The following is a 24839-nucleotide window of genomic DNA, read 5'->3' as shown; positions in this document are numbered from 1 at the left end:
ACCTCCCCAAGAGACAGTAGCTAGGTCAGTGGGAGTGCTGGCTACACCAGGGGTTAGGTTGGTTTAACGGTGTTGCTCAGGGATGTGGATTTTTCAAACCCCTGAGTGACAGTTATCTTGACCTAATTTCCTAGTGTAGGCCAGGCCTAAGTGTGTGTGAACCAACCCAGCAACCAAATAGCTGGTGCGGGGATTGGCAGAGATCCTATGATGATGGAGCACTATACAAGTGTCTGTAAGTCCCATCCTATGGAGTGTATTATCCCCATTATACCCTTGGGTCAAAATCTATTTAATAAGATCCATTCGGATGTAGCTTTATTCCTAATATATTTCCAATGAGTTCTTGTACTCAGTCCTTACTCAGCACAACTCCCATTGTCTTTGCCTGAGTGAGGCCCTCAGGATTTGGCCCTTTGTTAATAGTTCTAACTGGCACAATGCAAAACAGCGATGCCGAAAACAAACTTTTATTCTCTCCTCCATCAGTTTTATGTGCTAACATTTATTCCCTTGAAAAGCTGTAGGACGTCCGGTTTCTTGGCAAGCTGCTGTGCAAATGTTCCAGTGTCGTCCGGGGAGTCCTGCAATCCAGCCTGCAGGAGAAGCCACACACAGGCTGCGTGCTGGCCCGCACAGGCCATGTGCAGGGCTGTAAGGAGACAGGACAGTGACATGGAAATGAAATCTGCAAACAGGGATTTGTATTTCATATGCAATGCAAATGTCAGACCCCCAGGAAAGGGAATTAATCCAGGAAAAACTGGCCATGAGTGAACAATGACTTTAATTTCTTTTTCAATTATCCCATGCAATCAGTGCCCTGCATTCTGCAGCGGTGGGCCTTGAAACTGCACTGCTGTGTCCATTATGGAGACAGATAACCGCGGTGGGAAATTAAGTAAGAATGTTTCCGTTTGTTTTGCACAGTAAGGAGCTGCCACGTTCAAATAAAGCACCATCCACCTAATCACTGTACAATATCACTAGCAAGAATGACAATCCAAGATCCTTCAATCAAGGGCTGTCACAGTAACAGGAGAGTGGCCCCAGCAACCTAGAGAATGTGGTTCTATGAGTCTTGGCAAGGAAAGAAAAGATTTGTACTGTGGGTGGGGGCTGGAATAGAACACACAGGATCAGCTCCGGTGTACATTGATGGCTAGATGCCCCATTGATTTCAGTGAAGCTATGCAGAGGTAGAATCAATTGCAGATCTGGCACACAGTCCCTAACCATGCAACGTAACGTGTGTGTGTTGGGGGGAGGGGTTTATGGGGCCTGGGGCAAATCAGCCCCTTAACATTTTTTATACAGGTGAAATCTGGTGTGGGGAGAGGACACCAGTGCTGGGTGACAAGGGACGATGGAGAGTCATAGGGTGACACCTGTGCTAGGGGTGAGGGGGCCCCCTGTGCTTGGGGGTCCCAGAAAAGGAAGGGTTCCAGGGCGGAAGAGCAGTGGATGGGCAGCGTTAGGACGCTGGCGGCCGGTGCAACAGTGGCCAAGCAAGAAAAATAAATACAACGTGCACTTCCTGCTGGTGAGTGTGGGCCCAACCCTGCTGCCGGCACTAGGCCCCCAATTAACCCCCACGCACCCCTAACCTCATCTCCCTGGACTGGCCTCGTGCCCCCCCACATGCACATTGAAGCACGGGGCCCCCCAAAGCACAGGGCCCGGAGCAGTCACCCCAATTCGCTGTAACCAAGGGACGGCTCTGATCATGTGTCAGTCTTGCAGAGTAGCAAGCCTGCAGCGTGTTGACCAGGCTGTAACTGATTTCTAGCATGGCTGTTGTACTGGAAGGAAATCCTGTCTGCACTATGTCTGGATAGCTAGGTTGGCCAGTCTGCCTGCCTTCTTTCTTGGCCCAATCCTGCTAGACGCCAAGGGCCTTCTGCACAGTGCCAAGAGCCTTCCACTTGCTCTCAAATCAACTGGGAGTTGAGGATGTTCAGCATCTTGCAAGAGACATTCAGCACCTCACATCTCTCTGTACAGGAGGATACCCCAAAATACATGACAGACACCCACAATCCTCTGTCACTAGCACAACCAGCTGATGCAGTGTGGGATTGAGGTCCAGATTAAGCCAGAACGCGCTGATACTAATACAGTAAGGTGTAAAGGGTGGATGAACAAGAGTGGCTGACTCAAGGTCATGGAGGAAAAAATGCTGCTGTACAGGTGGCCAGAACCGCTTGCACTGTAACCGGGGCAGGTGAGTGTAACAGTCTGAACACACCTGATCTATGTGTAGCCTGGGAGAGAGCGTCTGTGGGAGAGAGAAAGAGACTGACTGATTGACTGGCTGATTAGGGGACTGTTCATGATGATTCTAAAGACAAGTATTTAGACCAACCTGATCACTCTGGAGAAGCCCTGAGTTGCCAGTTTTGGCTGCGTTGAAAACCATTTCATTTTTAGAAACACTAATCCGAAAGGTGACTCATTTATTATTGTGCACAGATCAGGACACTGCCAGCTCAATGCAATTACTACGGTGACTAGCTTTGCATCCAAATTCCACTTACTATTCATTTACAAGTCATACGTCTGGCACTGGTTGCAGATTAGGCATTAAACACACTGTGCTGTTATCTTTCAGGGGCAGGGATCCTGTCTTCTTACCTGTTTTTAAATTGCCCTCTGCAGTACTGATGCTCTAGAAACAACAACCACCAACCTACCAGAGGGCCTTACCAGATCGACTTTTCCCATCTTTAGCATGTAGATCAGCACCGAGGGACAACAGCGTTTGGACGGTACTTGTATGTCCTTCCTGCATTTTTAAGCACAAACACATCTGTTGAATTATTGTTAAGCAGAACCAGCCCTTTACATCTTTCATTTGCGAGCCTAATATAACCTACAGGAGTGGGAATAGAAAAATTCCTCTGTAAAGCAATGTTTAGAAGATTATATGACCAATGAGCTATATGGCCAATGAGCACCACCATAAGCAAACTGGCAAACCTGTGGAGAGCTACAGATAACTTAGGGTGACCAGATGTCCCGTTTTTATAGGGACAGTCCTGATTTTTGGGTCTTTTTCTTATATAGTCTCCTATTACTCCCCACCCTCTGTCCTGATTTTTCACATTTGCTGTCTGGACACTCTACCCTAACTACAGCTGCACAACCCCATAGTACAGACACAGCCTATGGTGACAGAAAGGGCTTTTCTGTCGCTGTAGGAACATTACCTCCACGAGCAATGGTAGCTAGATATATGGTATCCTTCTTCCATTAACCTAGCAGCATTGCTATGGTGCTCAGGTCTATGGATTTTTCATACCCCTTAGTGCCATAGCTATGCCAACCTAAATTTGAACTGTAGACCAGGCCTGAATCAAATTGCTTTTATCATCTGCTGGCCAGTCAGCCCTAGAATCCTGATTTACTGTTAACAATACAAACACTGGCAGATGATGATTTGTTAAAAGGATTAGGCTTCATTAGGAAACCGTTTTCTCCCATACTAAAAATCTGGTCTGATTACTACAGAAGTCTAGGATTGCCACCAATGCGTGTGTGCGTTTTAGATCAGAGACCTATGTCTTATTAATAGCTTCCAACTGAGCTGGATTTGCTATCTATTTGCATTAGCCCATAGGGCACTGGCATTTTCCAAAGGATTTCTATGATATTTGTAGAATCTTAGAAGAACACAGAGAGATTGCCTCAGTGACATGGACTAATGATCCATCGGGTCCTGGATCTTCTCTCTAGCTGTAGCCAATTTTGGATGCTTTAGAGGAAAATATAACCCTCACATTTCCCCTAAATAATGCATCTGATCTGGCTGTTTCTTCCTCACCCCTGTTAATTAGGCTTGGTTCTGCAGCAAGAATGTGGATAGCCTGTATTTGCATCTCCCATCCCTTTCTATTCCCCCTGTTCACAGCACCCAATGCATTACTGCATGCACACGCTGACAGCAATAAAAGTCGTGAGCTAGCAGATGGCTTAGCTACAATGATCTTAGCAGCAAATTGAGTTGAAAGCATAATTTGATTTTAATGTATTTATAAATGCAAAAAAACCCAACAACCCTAAAGCAAATTATGCTGCACAGTGCAAGAGACACTGATTCTCAGAGAGGAAGAAAAAACCATCAAATGTTTTTGCAGATCAGACGGTGTAGCTGTTTGCCATGGCAGAGCTGGGATCTTTTCCAAAGCACATTTACATTCACCTCCCACAAACACATGCTGGCAGCCAAGAGGGCTTTCAACATAATTTCTCAGTGAATAAGGCAGATGAGCTGTGAGAAAGACCTCCTGCCATGGATGTGATGGGATGGGATAGAGGAGAATAATGTTACTCGTCTTGGTAAGTGCCATTGTTGCATTTGTAAATGAAGGATAAACTATCTAGACTGTGTCCTCAAAGCTGCATGCTTGAGTTCCTGAGACTATGAGCTCCTCCAGGCAGGGACCATCCCTCTTTGTGTGGCTAGAAAGCACTCAGAACATCCTGGGGGCTGCTGCAAACACACATAATAATAAAAGGGATGCAGCGGGGCTGTACTTTCTGAGCCCCCAGGAGGGATTCCAGATGACAGCCTCCGGGCTCCTGGGTAGAACACACTGGTGAAGCAACAATGCCACCACTCTTAGTACAGTATGACCAATCCTCTGTGTTCAGCCAGCACTGCTGGTCGATGCAGTGAGGGTGGGCAAAGAGCCATAGTCCATCCACACCCCGGCCCTCCTTCCCCCTTTTCATCCCCTAGGGGCACAGAGGTGTAGTAGGAAGGAGAAGACATTCTAGTCCTTTATTGGAATTCAAGACAGCCCCTGTGCAAGGGGCACAAATGGGAGTGTGGGAAGCTCCTTTTCCCCTCTCAGACCTTGTACACCTGCCCAGGGTCTGGCTAGAATCCAGCCCAACCTATTAGCATAAAGGGCTTCCCCTCTTACTACTGTATTGGCTGTTTCAGTAGGGTACAGTGCTACGGTCTGAAATTGATAGTTGCACTAATAACTTGCTAGTGCAGAGTCCCAAACTGCTACGGAGGCAGGAAGAGGATAAGAAGGAAATTCAAACCCTGGGTTACTTCCATCTCCACTCCAACTACTGGTGAGTTGGCAAATTAAACTGCTGAATCAGTCCACGACCAAGGGGAACCTAAAGCAAACATACATGCCAAAGGTCAGCCCTGCTGACTCCTGCTCTTGAGAGGTGCTAGGTACCTACTGCTCCCATTGGCTCCCTTCAGCTAGCAGACATCAGTACAGACCCCTGCAGACAACAGATTGGTGGGGCAACTCCTGTATATGGCAGAAGTCATGGGCAGAAGGTTTTGAAGGCCGTAGCCCCGCCCATGCTCTGTCCTGAGGCCTCACTCTCATTCCCCCTCTCCCCTGAAGCCAGTGGGGATTCAGCTCCAGCCAGTGGCCTGGAGCTCAGGGTTTGGGCTGGCTGGCGGCCTGAGGCAGCTTGGGCTGGCCAGGGGGCTAGCTTCCCCAAAGGGAGGTTTCTCCTGCCGTCCAGGGCAGAAGTTGTACCATTCTGCAAAGTGCTAACAGCCAGTCTTCATGGCACTCAGGGCAAAGACCATGCTGACATATGCCATAAGAGAGATGATGGGTTGTCAGCTTACAGCGTAGGGAGCAATCAAAAGGAGACAGACCTTGGCTGCGTAATGTAGCGCCGTGAGTTGGACTGACGTTGCTCTCTCATTGACATTGGCACCGAGATCAGAGACAAGGAACCGGATGGCTTCGTCCTGGGCCGTGACTGCCGCCTGGTGCAACGGCTGAGCACCTACTGCATCTGCAGCTGTATAACAAGCCTAGCAGGTGGGAAACAAGGAGCCATGAACAGCTTTGCCAAATTGCCATGAACTGATTGCCAACTTGTATACAAACGACGTGTCCGGCCATGACAATGACAATAATGGAAATACAGGATATTTTACTCGGCCATCAAAAAAAAATTACTCACCCTAGTCCAGCAGGATTCCGTAATGCTGGTATAAAACCTGTGTGTGTACAGTTGCATCAGCTCATTTACCAAGCTCATTTACCAAATGATTAGCAAAGGCTTCTGGGCCCAGTTCTCCTTTCCTTTCCACTGGTGTAAATCAGGAGAAACTTTCCTGACATCAGTGAAGCTACACCTTTATAAAACCAGTACAGGCCCATTGTCTTTCCAAATGCATGCAACACAGCTGTCGAGCTACAACAAGCTCATCATTGCACAGTTTGCTGACATTTTGATAAACATCTAGCAAATCAATGGAATCTGGTCCCAACATGTAAAGGGACATCGTCAAGTCACATTTGGATTTGCAAATGTGTTTGTACAAGGAGCCCCAATTCTCATGCGGGCCTTCAGGCATGTGAATCAAAATCATTCTGTTCCATTATTTCTTTACATTAAACTTCAGTTGAACCAGTTTAAGACACACATTCCCCTTTTCGATGCTGCCAGGTCTCACAATTTTATAGCAAGTCTTGTGCCTATATTTAGTATTTTTCTTAAAACCCCAGCTTCTGGAGTCAGGTGAACAGCTTTCACTGAAAACACAAGTACGTTTTTAGCTTTGATGGTAAGCATAGAAAATAGTGAAGACCAGAAGGCAAATAAAAAGAATGCAAAATACTGTCACGGACCAGGATGTGTGTGGTTAGGCCCAGTGGCTGGAGCAGCAGCAGTCAGGCCTAGTGGTGGGAGCAGTGGCATCAAGAACTAGAAGTCAGAGTCAAGGACTAGAGCAGGGCTGGCACAGAAGCAATCACAGCTTGCAGACACGTGCACTGAGCAGCCATTGGCCTAATGCTGCTGCTGGGCTTCAGAGCCCATCTCTTGGTTCCTCCAGCCAATTGGGCTGTCTGGCTAATCAAGTGATTCTGCTGCAAGCCACCTGTGCTTCAGCTGCAAGTCCTCAGTTGCTCACTAGGGAGGCAGAGCCAGCTGGTCCCAGGCTCAGCTGCAGACCTTAATTCCTGACAACTTTTAAAAAAAAATCTGATGGTTCTTAAGCCAATTTTCTGATTTTGAGGGCCTGACGCTTGATTTTTGAAAACTTGAAGTTGGCAGTACTGCCTGTTTAGCATTTGCCATCCAAACGCTGGAGCAACCAAGCTAGCGCGCGAAGACCAGGAATGAAACTGTCTAGAAAATGAACAGCCTCTTCCCATCGTCCATGCAGGGAGAAATGCAAATGTAAACCAACCTCACAAACCGTGAGAAATGAATTCGATTTTTTAATATTCTTTGAGGGTTTCATAGTCTATGTTGACAACAGGACATAAGTAATGAAGTGTTTGTTATTCTGAATATACAAATGGATCTAACAACATCCCTATGATCCTTTTAGAACAGGGGTGGGCAAACTTTTTGGCCTGAGGCTCACATTGAGGTTGTAAAACTGTAGGGAGGGCCAGGTAGGGAAGGCTCCCCAAATCAGCCGGCCTCCACGCCCATACCGATCCTTCTCCCACTCCCGCCCCTGACCTGGCCCCCCTCAGACTCCTGACCCCATCCAACCCGCCCTCCTGTCCCTACACACCCCATCCTGGGACCCCGCCCACCTTACCCACCCCCTGGGACCTCATTTCCTATCCAGCCCCCCTGTTGCCAGTCCCCTGACCTGCCGCCGCCCCTAGCACCGCCCTCCCTGACTCGCCTCCCCAGGATTCCCTGCTTATCCAACCACCACGTCCATTCCCTGTTCCCCTGACCGCCCGCAAACCTCTGCCCCCTCATCCACCACCCCCCTGTTATAGTCCACTAGCCAACCCTTATTCAACCCCCGCTGCCACCCTTACATGCCTCTCAGAGCAGCATGTCTGGACCCACACACCAACCAGCCTAGCCAGACATGTGCCGCAATAGCGCACAACCCTGCCTCCAACGCGTCGCTTGCAGCGCGCGGACTGCGAGGGAGGGAGGACACAGGGATGGCACGGCTACTCCAAGCGGGCTCAGGCCGGGAGGTGAGCCTGAGCATTCTGTCAGTTAAAATGCCCACCAATGTTTAAAGATCAAGGTATTGGGAAGGAAATACTAGGCGCTACAGCTGTTTGACAGATATGGGACTCACTAAAACCACAGCAGGAAAGGAGTTCAAATCTACTGCCAAAAGAAACTCTACTTGTATGGTCTAGCAGCAAGCTAAAAGAGGAGCAGGAATGCCCTGGGTTTAAGTCTCGGCTTTGATGCCGCTCCTTTCTTAGCGTGGGCAAGTAAGTCGCTTTACGCCAACTCTGTGCCTCAGTTCCCCTCTGTAACTGATGAGACTTGCCCTATGTCACGGGAGTTTTTATTGATGATCTGTACGTAGCAATATTATACCATTCATTTCGAAGAGGTAAGTTAAGGCCCAAGATTTCACAGATGTACTGAGGCACCTAGCTCTACTGAAATCGTGTCGTTTATGTAGTGCTTATTATTGGGGAATCTGGGCCTAGTCTATGGGCCTAAGTATTGTCCTCAGGCTGTGACGGCCCTTCTATGCTTCACGAGTAGCCTCTTGAGCCACTGTGCTAACTGGCAGCAGCTCACCAGTGGGGTCGTGGGCCAAATGTTCTGGCTTTAGTGGACTCACCATCTTAGCCACACCACTCACTTTTACTCAGTCCTTCTTGCTTTAGTGGGAGCCTGCTGAGTCCTCGAATTCCCCATAACAAGTACAAGAGCTAATACTTGTTCTCTTGCTGAGTGGCGTTTTTGTTCAGAACCTGGAGAAAAGGCAGTGTGTTTTCACATACTGCTGCTTCTAGAAGCAGCTGGGTATGTCGATGTGCCCTTCGTATCGGCATCCATAAAGGGAGTCACTCCGCATTGTTCGCTGTCAGGTTCAATGGGAACCGTGGAAAGATCACTAGTAACACTGCTTGAGACTGTGTGCCTCGGCTGCTTTTGTGTTGTTTTAGAGCAGTGCACGGCAGCTGAGGTCTCACTGTATTTGACCGGAAACGCTTTAGATCTGGACGTGCGGCACTTCCAGCTAAAATGATCAATGCTCCTCTCTCTTTGTCCTGTAGTGTGTATCATCATGGGGTGCGGCATGTTGCCTTTAGCGTGCGCCTGAGCTCTTTGGGGCAGGAGCTTGTGTGGATCATTCCCGCAGTATTTTCAGCTGAGGGCAAAGCTTATGCGCCACTTACATCACATTTACGTCTCCAAACAGACCATTCTTGGAGAATAAGTAGGCCCAGGCCATAGGAGCAAAGGGATGAATTGCCCCCCAAACATGCGCTACATACATCACTATTCTTGCGAGCCAAATCCCAGAGGACCTGTACCGACAGACTCTCATGCCTATGACATGGAATCAACGAGTAAAGACAGTCAAAACTGAGATCGCTCAATGACATTTATGTCATCACCATGCCATAGTAACCAGGGTTTGGTGGGGCTGGGGGAGTGTGAGTTGATCCTGGAGAAGACTGTGAATGGAGATGGTACAGCCCTCCTTCTCCCAGTGCAGCTTCAACAGTGGGCGGCGTGGCGGAAGGAGATGTGGCCAGAATGATTCAATGCAGCTTCACAGCACCTCTCTGCGGCGAGGATCTGTGAAGCCCAAGTCAGACAATACAGCTACCCTGGCGCGCAAGCCAAGAAGAGGTGGTGCCCTCATCTCACGGGTAACCCTGCACTTGTGGCAATGTGGGCTCCTCACTGTGTAGGCAAATGCCAGTAAGCTGGCTCTAATCAAACCCAGAGGAATGAACCAGGGACAAAGCCAGATCGTTCTCTCTTGTCGCAAGGACCCAGCCTGGTTATGTAATTGGGCTTTGTCACAGTGAGGATTCGAGTGGCATCCAGAGAGTAAATAACGGAAATCACCAGAATTCAGCTGTGAAACGGAGAGGAATTGATAGGTTAGTCACATGGGCAGCTGGGATTTCTAATGGACAGATGTTCTCGGTGTCTGTTTCGTCAAAGCAACCGTGTGCTGTAAGGAAGGGAGGGGCTGGGAGGGGGAAGGAGAAGGAGAGTGTGTTGTGGGTGGTTAAATTTCCTAAAAAATAGGAAGGAAGCATTACCGTAGAAGTGCTTTCACTACGTTCCAAAACAGCGTGCATGCTAGTGTGATGAGAGAGAAGTGGATGGAATCATGTGTTCTTTTCCTCCCCTAGAAAGGAATAAGTTGGTCTTGCCCTGGGTGATGATGAAGAGCGAAGTTTTAATTACAACCTTTACTGTTGTGTTATTTATATCGTTAGAGAGTATAGGGATCCAACTGCCTCTAGTCCTCCAAGGACTCTCCAGCAAAATGGAAAAGTGAGAGGAAGCTTCGTTTGCCTGAACTGAAGTTGGGTGCGTGTTTGAATCCTAAACAGATTTTTCTCCCTTTTTGTGACTTTAAGTAAAGAGTGTAACAAGATTAGGCACGCAACGAACAGAGTTTAAACAATCTGGAAATGTCTTTCACTTTCTCATTACTCAGGTTTTGCTCCTTAGATATTCCTGGACACGTTTGGTACACCACACTGACCATTGGGAGCTGAGACAGGCTGCTAGGAACATGCCCTTAGCACATTCCAGGCTTCGAGATCCTGAAGGAAAAACCCAAAGGTACAAGATCTGATATGCAATATAAAATCTCTTCTGGCCTTCTTACTACATGTATTAATTCTCTGATTCTATGATATTGCAGCAAAATGGGGGAGAACTCTAATTTTCTACTTTGTAGGTTGCACTTCTTAAACAACACGCTGTAGAAATCAAGTTATTTACCATTTTGATTAAGGAGGACAACCACAATAATGTATTCGGGTTCTCAAGCCAGATGGTGAAGGCTCTCAGCTAATTGCAAACTAGTGATAGTCTAGTTGAATACAGCATTCATCAAGAATCAAATCATGAGTCAGACCGACCTCAAAAATCACAACATTTGAAAAATCATGAGATTTGTCTCTTTAACTTTCATCTCGGTTTTTATTCCTCTGTCAATAGTGAGATGCAATTTTGGGTTGAATACTCCTCTAATGCTCCCACAATGCACACCTCTCCCTGGCTGCTGGATGGAGTCTTTCTGCTATCCCCTAAGACAGGGGAACTGCATCCTTTCCTATTACTGTTCTGTCAGATCAGCAGGTCAGCACTTCCTGCCTCCTGCTACCCGGGACCTCTCTACCTGAGACCCAGCAGTGACTTCCCTGAGGTCCCATTCCCAACCTCCCGCTTGCCCCTAGGGCTCTCTCCTGCTTTTGCGTGAAGCCAAGCTAGTGGTGGGGCAGGTCTCTGTCTTAGCCCCAAGGTCCCTCACCGAGCTCTGCCCCATTGCCCAGAGCCCTGAAAATCATAAGATCAGCAGAGTTTCTCATGTCACTGCAAAAGTTTCTCCTGCAGGCACCCAAATCCTGTAACATGATCAGTTTGCGAGAGGTGGCAGCACTGCCTTCCCTTGGCTGCTGGAACAGGACTTCCCTTTTCCATCTCCATCATCATCGCCAAGCTGGGGAGCTGCCTCTAAATCCCCTCCATCTCCTGCCCCATCACTGTTCTCTCCACTCCACTCAGCCTCCCTCCTGCCCCCCATGTGCCTTTGCTCCTCCCACTCCTCTGCACTCTCTGCAGCCTTCCTCCTGCACCTCCCACCTGCCTGCAACTCCCTTCTCAGCCTTTCCCTGCATCCCATTCATCTGCAACCCCTAAATCTGCCCCCTGCTCCTCATCACTCTCCTTGCCCACCCTTCACAGTGTCTCTGCTAGGGTGACCAGACAGTAAGTGTGAGAAATCAGGATGGGGGTGGGGTGTAACAGGAGCCTATATAAGAAAAAGCCTCCAAAATCAGGACCGTCCCTATAAAATCAGGACATCTGGTCACCCTAGTCTCTGCTGCTTCTCACAGTCCCTTTGTTCTATCCAGCCCTCTGGCCATACTGTGGCAGCCATTCTGCCTGTGGGCACGGCTTCAATCTCATTGCAAACAGTGGGAAGCGGCAGCCAACTTTATTAAGGGTAGCCTCCTTCCACATGCAGACAGACTGTAGGGAAAGAGCGGCTGTCTTGCTGGCTTCAAAGCTCAGCCCCACTGACAATTATAGGAGATGGTGGCCATTTTGAATAATTCGCGAGTTGGCGCCCTTTGCCGTGTTTTCACCCCCAAAATCACTAGGGTCATGATAAAATTGTGGAAGTTGGCAACCCTGTAATAGCAACAGTCGAACAATGGAGCTGGTGTGTTTTGGCCACGGTTCATAGCACTGACCAGTCACACTATGCTCCCTGTCTTTTGTGGTACCCACCCACTGTCTTGTCTTATACTCAAATTGCAAACTCTTTGGGGCGGGGACCATCTTTGTGTTACGTGTGTCTTCAGGGCCCAGCATAATCCTGATCGCTAATTCGGTATCTAGGCGTTACTCTTGTCCTGGCTGAGCAGGGTGGTGGTAGGTATGCGATGTCTCCTATTCACACCCACATTTCTCAGGACGACAGCTGGGTGCCAAATGGGAATGCACCTCACACAAATGGGAGGGGGGCTTGGGGCAGCAGCAACCCTCAGCTCTGGGGAGAGCTGGGCACCCCCAGGTGTGAACCAGTATCTACAGGGCCCTGCTTCTTTCGGGGGGGGGGAGGGGCAGAGCCACTCTCTCTGCCCCCCAATGTGAGCTGAGATCTAGAGGGGGCAGAGCATCCCATTTCCCCATGCTGCCTCCAGCAGCAGGGAAGGGGCTGGAGGCTCACCCTTCCCCCAGCGCTGCTGCGTCGAGGGGTAAAGAAAGGTCAGAGCAGTGCAGGGGAGTGTAGGGAGGGAAGGAAGAGGGTCCAGAACTATACAATAGGGGATGTGTCCCCTCCCCAACCTGTCCACATCCACACACCGTATTTCTGTCCCCCATTCAAAACAGGCCCCCACAGTGCTGAGACCAGGATGGGGAACTAGGAACAGGCATGTTCGGTGCATGGAACAGGCACATAATGCAGAGACTGGCATGCGGCGCTGAGAACAGGTGTACTCTGTACATGGCACTACACACAGCACTGAGATTGTGGTTGGGAGCTGAGGACAGGCAGGCTCGAAGCATGCCTCCAACACAGCGCTGAAACCAGGGTAAAGAGCTGTTGTAACAGGCTGATTTCATCTCCTATGGGGTGGTCTCATTCAGCTGACATCTCATTGAGATGAATGGGCCATTTCACACCTGGGTCTGTTATGCTGCAGAAGGACATGAGAGCTCATTCCTCTACATCAGGCCTAGATCTGCATTTCCATTCTCCTGCCCCCACTTCTCCTGCCTCCAGTTGGTATGTGCACTCTTGACAGCCACACCATCTTCCCACCTCCCCATGCCCCCTCCAAGCTTACCAGGGGCATGGGGTGGCAAGGAGTAGAGTTATGGTCACCCAGTGGTGCCTTGTGAGATTCAACAATATTTAGTTCAGCTGCATTGAAACCTCTGAAAGCCAGGAAATGAAGAGTTAAAGAAACGCAAACAAACTTCAGAAATCCAGGAAGTACAGAAGGTGGATGCCACCCCCACAAGGCAACCTTAGCTCTGTCTGCCCTCCTTGAGTGATGATCCAGTACATCCACAGCACACACTAGCACTCTGAGAACAGAGCACTTGAGCACTGTTGGACAACGTCTAACTAACACTTTCTCTTCGCTTAAGCAAAACTCAGGTTTAGATCAGGTGTCACAAACTGGAGCTACCTATACTACCCCTGGGCCCACAATCAAACACAGAGCCACTCCCCACAGACAACCCTAGACTTGATAAATGTGACCATCCCTTTACCCTTGCCTTGAGGATTCCTTCTGATACATGGCCTTCACTCGCCCCTCCCTAAGCCCCAGAGACCACCACCCTGCCGACAGTCCCCACAGCAAGAAGACCCCTATGTACTGCAGATCGAGGGACGTGATCATTCCCCTCTATTCGACATTGGCAAAGGCCTCATCTAGAGTACTGTGTCCAGTTTGGGGCCCTACACTACAAGAAATGTGGAAAATTGGAAAGAGTCCCAGCGGAGGGCAACAACAATTATTAGGGGCTGGAGTACATGACTTATGAGGAGAGGCTGAGGCAACTGGATTGTTTAGTCTGCAGAAGAGAAGAACGAGGGGGGATTTGATAGCTGCTTTTAACTACCTGAAAGGGGTTTCAAAAGAGGATGGATCTAGACTGTTCTCAGTGGTACTAGATGCAGAAACAAGGAGTATAGTCTCAAGTACAGTGGGGGCGGAGTTTAGGTTGGATATTCAGGAAAACTTTTCCATTAGGAGGGTGGTGGACACTGGAATGGGTTCCTAGGAGGTGGTGGAATCTCCTTCCTTAGAGATTTTTTACGGTCAGAGCTTTGACGAAGCCTGGCTGGATGATTAGTAAGTAGGGATTGGTCCCTGCTTTAAGCAGGTGGTTGGATTAAATGACGCTCCTGAGGTCCCTTGCCAACCTTGATATTCATGATACTGCGCTGACACAGCCTACAGGGCTCAGCCACTGAAATCGACATTCTTGATACTGGAAGGTACATGTGGCCCTCTCATATGCAGTCACAGCTCTGCCAAGCTATTCTAACTGGTCCATCTATCATCCAGCACAAACTTCACATAGTGAATGCGGCTTGCAGCCCTTGCACATTAAATGGCAGGAATTCCAATCTATGGAACACAACACAACAATCGATGGCACAGTCTCTTAACGTCCTATCCTCATATTCTATTATTATAGACTCAAACATTTTAGGGCCAGTGGGACTATTAACGAGTCTGACCTTCTATATAACATATGTCAGTAGAAGCATAGCAGTTCAGAAGCGCTTGTGCACCTAATACTTTGTTGATATCTAGCATCTTCCAAAGAAGGGTTGACTGTGAGAGTTGCCAGAAGAGAGGGAGCATGCCGCATTCCTTCACTGTTGTTTAAGTTTTGCACCTGTCGATAAGACGAATAGCTAAGGGGTTGAAGTGTTGCTCTTGTACTGTAAAGGCGTTAACAAGGGAACCAACACACTGACCAGAGGACCAATCAGGTAAACCGCGATTTTTTTCAAAGCTCAGGTGAGGAAGTTTTGGGTGTGTGTTTCTTTTGTTCTGTTTCTAGGGCTCTCTCTGCTGCTGAGAGAGGATCCTCTCTACCTTCAGGCCTTTCTAATCTTCTGTTTCCAGTTGTAGAGTACAGGTATAAAGACAATATAGGCTTATATTGTATTGTTTTTGTATTTACATGTGTGTAGTTTGCTGAATGTTTTTAAATGATATTTCTTTTTGGATAAGGTTGTTTATTCATTTTTCTTTAAGGCAATACCCTTATATTGTCATCTTGATACAGAGACCATTTTTATGTCTTTTTCTTTTCTTTTTATATAAGCGCTTCTTTTTAAGACCTGTGTGGTTTTTCCTAGTGGGGCCTCAGGGGATTGGAGCCGTGCAGACTCACAGGGAATGTGGAGGGAAAGCTTAGAGGAGGGGGCCGGAAGGTGAACTTGTCCTCTCTGTTTTGTAATTCAAGGAGTTAAGTACAGTAATCTTCCAGGGCCAACCAGGGAGGGAAGCCGGAGAGAGCGTAAAGAGGGAGAGGATAGTGGTTATTTCCCTTTGTTGTAGACTCAGGGGCATCTGAGTCTTGGGTCCCCCAGGGAAGTGTTTTGGGGAGACCAGAGTGAGGCAGGCACTGAAATTCCTGTCTGGTGGCAGGATCTCAGATCTAAGCTGGTAATTAAGCTTGGAGTTTTCATGCTAGCAATCTTATTTTCTGAACTCTAAGGTCCAGATGCTGAGTAGGGGAGAGCTATGAGCAGTACCACTCTTACGCTGAACCCATTCCCAGGGTTATTGCCAGCTCAAGTAAGGGGCAGAATTAAGGTTCTGGTGTGGAGTGTATGATGGATGTGAATCTTAACTGTTCATTTCTTGGTTTTCAGAGGTTTGAGTGTAGCTGAACTCAATGTTCTGGAAGAGGACAAGACACAGCCAGGCAATCTTAACTCTGTGTTAATAAAATTTTGAGGCACTTAGTTAATTAATCCTCAAAGTATTCATGTGAGGCCTGCTAAGTATTATCCCCACTCACAAACTATTAAACTGAGGCACCGACCTGTTAAGAGACACTGAGAGAACAAGGATCCGATCACTAGACCCCACTCCCTACCATGCACATGACTAAAGTTGTTAGAATATCAGACACACTTTGCACAGGTGTAAAAGTGTATATAACATATAAAACGTGTATATAACATTCAAGGCAGCGGAGAATCAGGCCTGCATGCTAATCCAAGTATGCTCCCAGTTTAGTAACAGCCTCAACACTGATTATTCATACCCCTAGCAGGAATACATTTTCACCCTTCACACAGGCACAGATCAAAACTGCTCTTTTAGGGGCAACTGCAAGTGATAAAAATTATAGCCTTATGCGCTTCTAATCCCTGAATGACACAAACTCTTCTGGGGCCATTAGAAGTAGGGTCCATACCTGCCGTGTGCAGAGGAGTTCTCTTGATTTTGCTTTCTGTGTTCCAGCTGCTTGGAGACACAGTGAGCAAGTACTCGATGATCTGGGGATCACCCTCCCGACTTGCTATATGGAAGCAATTCCAGCCATCTTTGTTCTTTAACAATGGGTTTGCTCCATGCTCAATGAGATCTTTAATCACCTGCACATTCTTCCTGGTGCAAGCCATCATGAGAGGAGTCCTTGAAAAGAGAAGGAAGAATAAACACACAGTGCATCCTCATACCACCAGCTGCTCCACAGCAAGCCCCTTACGAGCCAGACCCTACTGCTGTAACAACTGAGTCTTCAGCAAGATTTAAGGTTGGTGGCGGCCAAAGAGGGTTCTAGCACAGCGTGTGGGTGCAGGTCACTTGCCAGGATTATCTGGGTATACTTCATTCAATCATTTCCCTGGCATTTGCAGGGGCCTCCAGCAGGTTCCTCCTGTTCTCTGCCTACGGCACGAAACAGTCTAGTCTCTTGTGGGCTGCAATATTTTGGTCTCATTTCAGTTGTTGGGTATAGTTTGAGGGTATAGGATGGTGTTCGTGGCCTGTGACATACAGCAGGCCAGACTGGTTGAGCTAGTGTTTCCCCATCTGGCCTGTGATTCTATGACAGTTTGGCCAGCCAGTGTGGACTAGAACTATGGACCCAGGGAACACGTTGTTATCATCTTATCCTCTTGCAGTCAGCCTACAGACAGGATAGATGACCTACTAAAGCCACTACAAGCTGGGGGAGATCTCCTTTGGTTCAAGCGATCGAGGTGCTTTTGAAGCCAAAGTCCGGGATTCTATCCCTAATGCCATATGTGGATGGTTTGGCTGATCATCAACATCCCTATACAAGTGCAGGATATGAACTCACGACAGATTTTAGAACACCATTTTCTCAGTTAGTTTGTTCACTGTGCTCCCTGGCTGGCTGTACCACTTGGGCCCAAGTGAGTTTAAACCAGTTTAAACATTGCTACAGCAGAATAACCAGAGAAAGAGCCAAAGGGTGACACTGGAAAATCTTCTCATCACAAGTAACCAATCAATTTATGTGCACATTGGCATAACAACACGCTCTTGTTTTCCACTAAAATAACAGAAAAGAAAGGCAGTATCTACTTGAGATTTTCTGTTGTAGCTGCAGCTGGTCAGATCAGTATTTTTACCCCCTACTGTCCCATTCCCTTCATTGGCATCGACAGGTATGACTGCAGTGATGAGCTGCCAAAAAATTAACAACCGGTTCCCTCCTCCTCACCCCACGAGGGGGGTCGTCCCCCCCCCGCCCCAGGGGACTCCTGCCCCATCCAACCCCCGACCGTGAGGGCGGAGCGAGGATGGGCTCCGGAGGAGGGGCAGTGCGGCCCACCGTCCCTGGCCCCAGGCCAGGAGATGCACCCCAGCCCCGACCGAGCTTCGTCCCGCCTGTGTGCGCGGCCCGCTCCGGCTCCGCGACTTGGGCCACACCTCTGCCACCGGCCCCTAGCACGGCGCCTGGCTGGGCGACCTTCCCGCCTGGTTTCGGTCCAGCCAGGTGGCGTGCCCCAGGCCCCACTCTGGTCCCGGTGCTGGCCAGTCGCCAGCGCTCCGCTCGTCCGCCCCTGACCTTGGCCGGACCGAGCGCGTAATGGCTCCCAGCCCTGGAGTCCGGCGAGCCCCAGCTAGCACCCGTGAGCAACTCAGGTCTGGGGACAGCCCCCTCGAGCTCAGGTCCAGGACGTGCGTTAGGGGCGGGCCAGGGAGCGGGGTGTTGTGAAGAGGGAAGGGGCGTCGGGGGGGTGGATTAGGGGTCTTGTGATAGGGTTGGATGGTCAGAGGGAGGGGATTGAATGGCGGGAGGGTTCTGGGGCTCAGGATGTAAGGAGGGATGGCTGGGGGTGGCAGATGGGCAGTCAGGAAAGGGAGGGGGGTGGACTGGGGCAGGGTCCCTGGGGGGATGGCGTCAGGCTTGTCGGGGCCCTTCTCAGCGCTCCCAGGCTTCCCGCGTTCAGGGGAGGAGGCAGAGGTGAGCTGGGGCCGGGGGGGGACAGGGAGCTGCTGGAGCTTTACGGGTTGTTAAATTTAAAAGCCCTTTTAGAACCAGTTGTCCCGCGTGGGACAACCGATTCTAAAAGGGCTTCTAAATTTAACAACCAGTTCCTGCAAACCGGTGGGAACTGGCTCCAGCTCACCGCTGTATGACTGTAGATAACAAATCACAAATTGGACAAACCCCTTTTCCAAGTCAATATGCGCTAGCCTCACAGTGAGAGACTTAGGCGGGGCAATCAGCACAAGCGTGATGCTTCATACAATCTTTTTTTAACACATTCAAGACTGTTCTTGTTACATTGTGGTGTGAAAACTTGATAAGACTGTGGATCGCATTGGCATCTTCCTAAGGCCTTGAGGACCACCCCCAACCGGTCTATATAATAAAAGTAATGACTACCTGTACTTAATATTGTGACCCCTCCATCTGAGAATCTCAGCATTCCTCATAAGCATTAACGATCACTCTTATGTCCAGTAGAGAAGTAAAGAATTATTATCCTCATTTAACAGATGGGGTAACTGAGATACAGTGTGATTTGCTGAAGGCCATAGCAAGTCTGGCAGAGTCAGGAACAGAACCCACCTAGCTTGACACCCAGTCTGACGTCCTAACCACAAGACCCTCCTTTTATATGTAGGTAAAATAAGTGCATACAACTGTAAGAATATTTGATGGTATCACCCATTTTTTAATTTAACTGCAATAAACTACATTTGATCAGCTGTGGCTTCACCCTGCTGCCACAGTCCACATTTGAGTAGCAGGACACACTTTGGGCACCACCTGACTAGCATCTGACTCTTGCACTCATTTATGCACATATTTAACTTTACACATGTTAGTAATCCCATTGACTTCAATGGCACTACTCACATGCAAGCATGCCTAGTGATTACAGGGTCAGGACCTATATTTGCAATCTCCTAGTATTTCTTTCACCTTTGCAGTGTGTACTTTTTGAGCATTCTCATGTGCCCTCAGCAGATCAGAAGACTCGGTCCCTGTCTCCAAGCAGTTTACAACCTAAACTAATCGTCTGCTGCACTAACACGTCTCCAGAAAAACAGCAGCAGCAGCAAAGGTGCCATCCCTACCAGGCAGCACCACATTCAGCTCAATGTTAAATTCAGTCTAACTGGACCATATAAACACTAATATAATGAAGAATTGACAAGTCTGAACAACACTCCACTAAATTCTCTCCCTTTATTCCCAGGATGGGATTATAACCTATTTATTCTTGGGAGATTTCTTCAATCCAATCTAGGGCAGAGACCCTGGAGGCTGTCTCTCTCTCTCCATCCTTAGAATTTTTCTCTTTCATTTTACAATCTCACCTCCTCTTTGATGCCATTAGGGAGTGACACATGGTGTCTTTATTTTAACAGATGCTACAAGCAGTCTGGCATCTCAGGGGGCATAATGTATAGTCATACATGGTCTGTGCCTTACTCCTGGCAAGACCATTGCATTACCCAGCTCCTTCCATGGAAGACTGATTACTCCAGACTGCATGCAATTTGCAGCAGAAGACTGCCGCTTGGCTGGCTGGGCTGCTGCCAAACAGTCACCCTGAGCTGCTCCTTCACTGACCTGTTTAGTCAGCCTACATGCCAGTTTAAGGGACTACAACGTGACGTTGGCTTCAGTGAAGTAAGTAACTTTGGACCAAATACAGGCCAAACAGCATTGTTGTTAAACAATGAGTGCATAATAAATCATAATGTATAACAAAAAGGAGGGAAAAAAATCCCTTAGAGTAAAATCTTGAAAATCCTCCACTGATTTCCATACCCCTTGCTGCATGTGGTGTCCAGTGGTAGGTACAGAACCACAAGTTAGAGACGGAAAAAGACATCACCTGCTCCATCTTCCTGACAGTATTGTATTGTTCCTCACAATGCAAACTGAAGAACTTTGTCTAGCCTTGTTTTCAATGTCCCAAACAAAGAGGCCTCCACCATTTTCACAGCATGAAGAGTCTAAGCTCTTTTCTCAGGTTATATCTACACTACAGAGCCTATGCTGGTATTGCCCCTACTGTAGATGCAATGTACCCTGACCAAAACAGGAATTCTGCTGGTGTAGGAACAGCCCCTCCTCAAACAACATTAACAATACTGACAGATGCACTCTTCTTTTGGCATAACTGCATCTCCGCTGACCATTTTAGCATAGCTATGTCACAAGGAATGTTGTTTTTCCACAACCATGACCAACACGGCTACGCAGTATAAGTTTTAAGTGTAGATCAGGTCTCTGGTTTTAAACTGGGGCATAGGGTGAGTGGATGTACATTTCTGTTAAGGGTGAATCTTTTCCCTGTTCCCCAATTTTGTCATGCACTGCATGAATAGTATCTGTGCACCCAGAGAGTTTAGTAATTGGGTAAATAAATAAAGTGAACACTAGATCTCACTTTCAGAAAGTTTTCCCATACTACTTCTTACATTTATCTTTTTACCGCACTAACCTGATATTAGCAATTATTTAACAATTTAACGGCTAGCATAGATGGGACAAAACTCTGACATTTACAGAAAGCACGATCAGTAAAGAGTCCTGTGGCACCTTATAGACTAACAGACGTATTGGAGCATGAGCTTTCATGGGTGAATACCCACTTGCATCCGATGAAGTGGGTATTCACCCACGAAAGCTCATGCTCCAATATGTTTGTTAGTCTATAAGGTGCCACAGGACTCTTTGCTGCTTTTACAGATCCAGACTAACACGGCTACCCCTCTGATACTAGAAAGCACGATGTATTCTCAAATAGGTAGAGATTTAATCTTCTCTTTGCTAAACTATGCAATATATAAGGCCACAGATTGGTATGCATCTTCAATCCCAATGCAACTGCATTCCAGGGCCAGAGACTGGGAAAACAAGTATGTATTGTTGCTTTTGGAATTTGTAGGAATGAAAGATGCCATGGGAATATAAAGGTATCAGCACATCTGGATTTGCTATGTGAGACAAGGATCTTCTTCCCCTGCTCACACTTATTATGTCCATGTCAGGAGTACTAAACTGACTAAGGGATTTATATTGATAAGGATTAGGTTAGTGCCTCCTATTCATGCTCTAATTTCAACTTTAAATATTAACTGAGAATTCTTTGCTGCCTCATGTGATGGAAATCCTGTCCCTCCACCACCTTGGTGAATAATGCAGCTTCATTCCCTTGCAATAATACTTTACATTTATATAGCAATTTTCATCTGAAAATATAATTATTATTTGAATTACCGTATTGTTATTTGCTTTATCAGGTCCCCATTGTGCTAGCCATTGTAAGTGCTTTCCAAATATCAGTTAATTAAGGCTCACTATACCACTCAGAAGTAGGTATTATTATCTGCCCATGAATTTCTCATTCACTCATCCTTTTATCTGGGCACCCTAGATTTTAAAGGCAGAAAAACGAGCAAAAGAAGATTAGTGATTTGACTGGGGTCATTCAGTGAGTCAGTGGGAGATCTGCATTAGATTATGATTCCTGGACTATGCGCCAACTATTAGACAATGCTTTCTCCCCCCCCACCCCCACAAACACATTTCAAACACTAGCCAGATCCTACAGTGAAACAAGCCAGTCACTTACCAGTCTGCCTTTTTCAAGCAGTCAATTGTTGCACCTTTATCCAGCAGATACAACACACAGTCTCTGTGACCCATGGAAGCCGCTTCATGGAGGGGCCTTTTGTAGTCATTATTAAACATCTCGATGTCCATTTCCAAGGCTTCTACTAAATGGGTCAAAACATTCAGGTGACCGTGCCTGGCTGCATAGTGCAATAAAGTGTCCCCAGATTTCCCATAGTGTTTCCGCCTCACTTCCTTGCTCATTTCCTCGTCTCTCTGCAACTCCTTTTTGAAAAGGTCTAGCCTGCCTTCTTGAATCAGCCTGAGAAGTTGTTTCTGATTTTCTGCTTCAGCCATAGAGGAACTGTGGCTCCTAAGACATTAAAACAAACAAACGCACAACAAGCAGGTTTGGGGCAGGGGGATTTCAAAATAAAATTAGTGATGCCATTTTAAAGGCTAATTGGAAAATCTATTATCATAAAAACAGTCTTAATATAAATCCAAAACAAAGGTGTCTCCCACCCAATGAATCAAAGGTGGCAAGTCTCTGAATCTGACATCATCGGCTTAAAATGTCCACAGGAAAATATCGAGAGACAGTGTATGTTTGTGAGCAAGTGGAGGTTCCTAAGTGTGCAGGGAAACTTAAGTGGATAAGAAATTCTTACAATCGGTGTCATAAAAACAGCTTTTATAAATAAAAATGCTCCCTCCCATACCTGAACTGAAGATGCAGTAAATAAGTCAGTATTGGATCTTATGCATAAAGACAGCAGTTATTATTTAATGCCAGGATTTTCAACAGTCAGCTGTAAAATTATCATCTTAACAACGCTAAAAAAGCTTGTGGGATCAGCTAGACAAAAATGAAAAAGACCCAAGCTACTTGCATGTGTCACATTAAAATGAGTAAAGGCTCACATCAGATACACCAGAGTCCACTGACGGCTTCTATAGCTGCTGCTCCAGGGCTGTGCTGCACTGAATTCCTTCCCCTTACACAAGCTGTCTTCTTCTTGTGGACAAACAGTGTTTGCCCTGATGCTTTATTTTAGGCTAGTGGGTAAGGCTGCAACTGGTAGGGGACCCATATGTCCCATTCTGGCCAGGATAGTCCCTTTTTTAAGCCCTGACCTGGTCCTCCCGACTTTTTTTTTACTCATAAGGAGGCATTTGACCTGTTTGCTCTTGCCAACTTCATCAGTTGGCAAGAGCAAATGGAACAAATCCCCCCTTTTTTGTGCGATGGAACATAGGGGGTGGGAAGAGATGCCAGCCCCTCATAGAGGAGGTGAGAGGGCCGGGGAGTTCCAGCACGCAGGGGAGAGGGCTGGCAGGGTTCCGGCAACAGCCTCCTGAGGGGGGACCCGCAGGGTTCCAGCAATGGACAACAGCATTGAGTGGGGCTTGGATGAGGCCCTTGGGCAAGCAGCTCAGGGTGTCCCATTTTCTCTTTGGGAAATATGGTCACCCTAGCAACTGTGGACTTTGGAGCCCTTAGTTCAAGTCCCTTGCCTTACTGGTAGCCAGATGGGTGATGCTGGGCAAGTCACTTCACTAATCTGTTCCTTGGCTTCCGCATCTGTAAAATGGGGATCCCAAGCTCCTTTGTAAAGCGCCGGGAGATCTACTGGTGAGACGGGCTGGAAAAGAGTGAGGTATTATTGTTACCGGCTGGTCTAGTCTGGCACCTGGCTTCCCCCAATGGCCACTGCTGGCCGCGTCCGACGAAAGCCTAACGCCCCCCAGCAATGTACGGCGGTGGCAGGAGAGAGAGGGCATCGCTTCCCGGCTCCAGACCTTCGCCCATTGCCCTGTATTGCCCCGTCCGGCCAGAATGCCCCCCGAACGCTGGGGGGGCCTGTCTGAGCGGGGCAGCAGGCCCATCGAGAGACGTTTGGGCCCTGGCACACGGTGTGACCCGGGCCCCACCCGCCGGGGAGGCGTTATTTACACAGACGTTTTGGGGCCACAATCGTCCCCGCTCCCGGCAGCCCCACCGTGACACAGGGCCCACATCCCCGGGGCTTTGCCACGGCGACACTCCCCGTCCCCGCTGCAGGGTGACATCACCCCAGCGTGAGGTCTCCATGGAGCAGCCCGACACCACCACGTTACATCAGCGTGACGTCACAACTGCGAATGACGCCAGCGTAACGTTGCGATGACATCACAGCGTGTGACCTGCGGGCGGGGCTGTTGATGTTACCGGCAGCCCCAGCGTGACGGCCCCTCGCGAAGGTTAAACTGGACACGGGGGCGGGGGGTGAAGTAAACAAACTCTGGGAACGTTTTCACCCGTCCCTTGGCCGCGTCCCGCCCCTCACTGAGCCGGAACGGGTCTCATTGGATGGGCGCTGCGCCCGCGCTCTCTGATTGGCGCGCGGCGGAGTCAGTCGGGCGGAGGCCGGGAGCGGGGTCCCGGGAAGCCAGGCTGGTTACGCGAGCAGCATTTTGGAGTCGGGAAGCCGAGCTGCCCCGGCAGGCTCCGAACGCCGGCGGGACAGAGTGAGGCTGCTTCGGCTCGGGCGGGGCTCGGACACTGTCCGGGGGCGGGGCTAGGGCCGGGGGCGGGGTCTGTACTGGGGCTGAGGCAGGGGATTGGGGCATAAGGGAGGGTCGAGGTATGGGAACCGGGAAGCGCTTACCTCAAGCAGCTCCTGGAAGCAGCCGCATGTCCTCCCTCCGGCTCCTATGCTGAGGCATGGCCATGCGTCTCTACGCGCTGCGCCACCTGCAGGCACCCACCCTGCAGCTCCCGTTGGCCCCAGTTTGTGATCAATGGGAGCTGTGGGGGTGGT

At 48.6% G+C, this 24839-nt stretch overlaps 2 protein-coding genes across 2 annotated transcripts in view; one reads left to right on the top strand and one right to left on the bottom strand.

Annotated features, from left to right (window-relative positions):
- Positions 1-452: 452 nt before the first annotated feature.
- ANKRD16 (ankyrin repeat domain 16) lies at positions 453-24265 on the bottom strand. The gene is made up of 8 exons (XM_075061908.1): positions 24112-24265; positions 22960-23681; positions 22055-22408; positions 16303-16613; positions 14266-14318; positions 5642-5803; positions 2707-2785; positions 453-652 (listed from the first exon to the last, which is right to left on the bottom strand). Coding segments are annotated over exons 2-8 (1122 nt in total). The 5' UTR covers positions 22962-23681; positions 24112-24265; the 3' UTR covers positions 453-491.
- A 165-nt stretch (positions 24266-24430) lies between these two features.
- Positions 24431-24839, top strand: part of FBH1 (F-box DNA helicase 1) — a 39524-nt gene continuing 39115 nt past the window's right edge. The window contains exon 1 of the mRNA XM_032797501.2: positions 24431-24546. Within this exon, the coding sequence (XP_032653392.1) occupies position 24546 (1 nt within the window). The 5' untranslated portion in view covers positions 24431-24545. The remainder of the gene's footprint in view (positions 24547-24839) is intronic.

This window comes from Chelonoidis abingdonii, chromosome 1 (assembly GCF_003597395.2).
Source record: "Chelonoidis abingdonii isolate Lonesome George chromosome 1, CheloAbing_2.0, whole genome shotgun sequence".
NCBI lineage: Eukaryota > Metazoa > Chordata > Testudines > Testudinidae > Chelonoidis > Chelonoidis abingdonii.
This window is presented reverse-complemented; position numbering and strand designations above follow the sequence as displayed.

Coding starts and splice junctions, on each gene's coding strand:
- ANKRD16 (XM_075061908.1), bottom strand. Junction 5,804..14,265: donor GCTTCGTCAAAGCTCTGACC/GTAAAAAATCTC, acceptor CCCACCTGCTAG/GCTTGTTATACAGCTGCAGA. Junction 653..2,706: donor AGATGGGAAAAGTCGATCTG/GTAAGGCCCTCT, acceptor GTCTCCTTACAG/CCCTGCACATGGCCTGTGCG.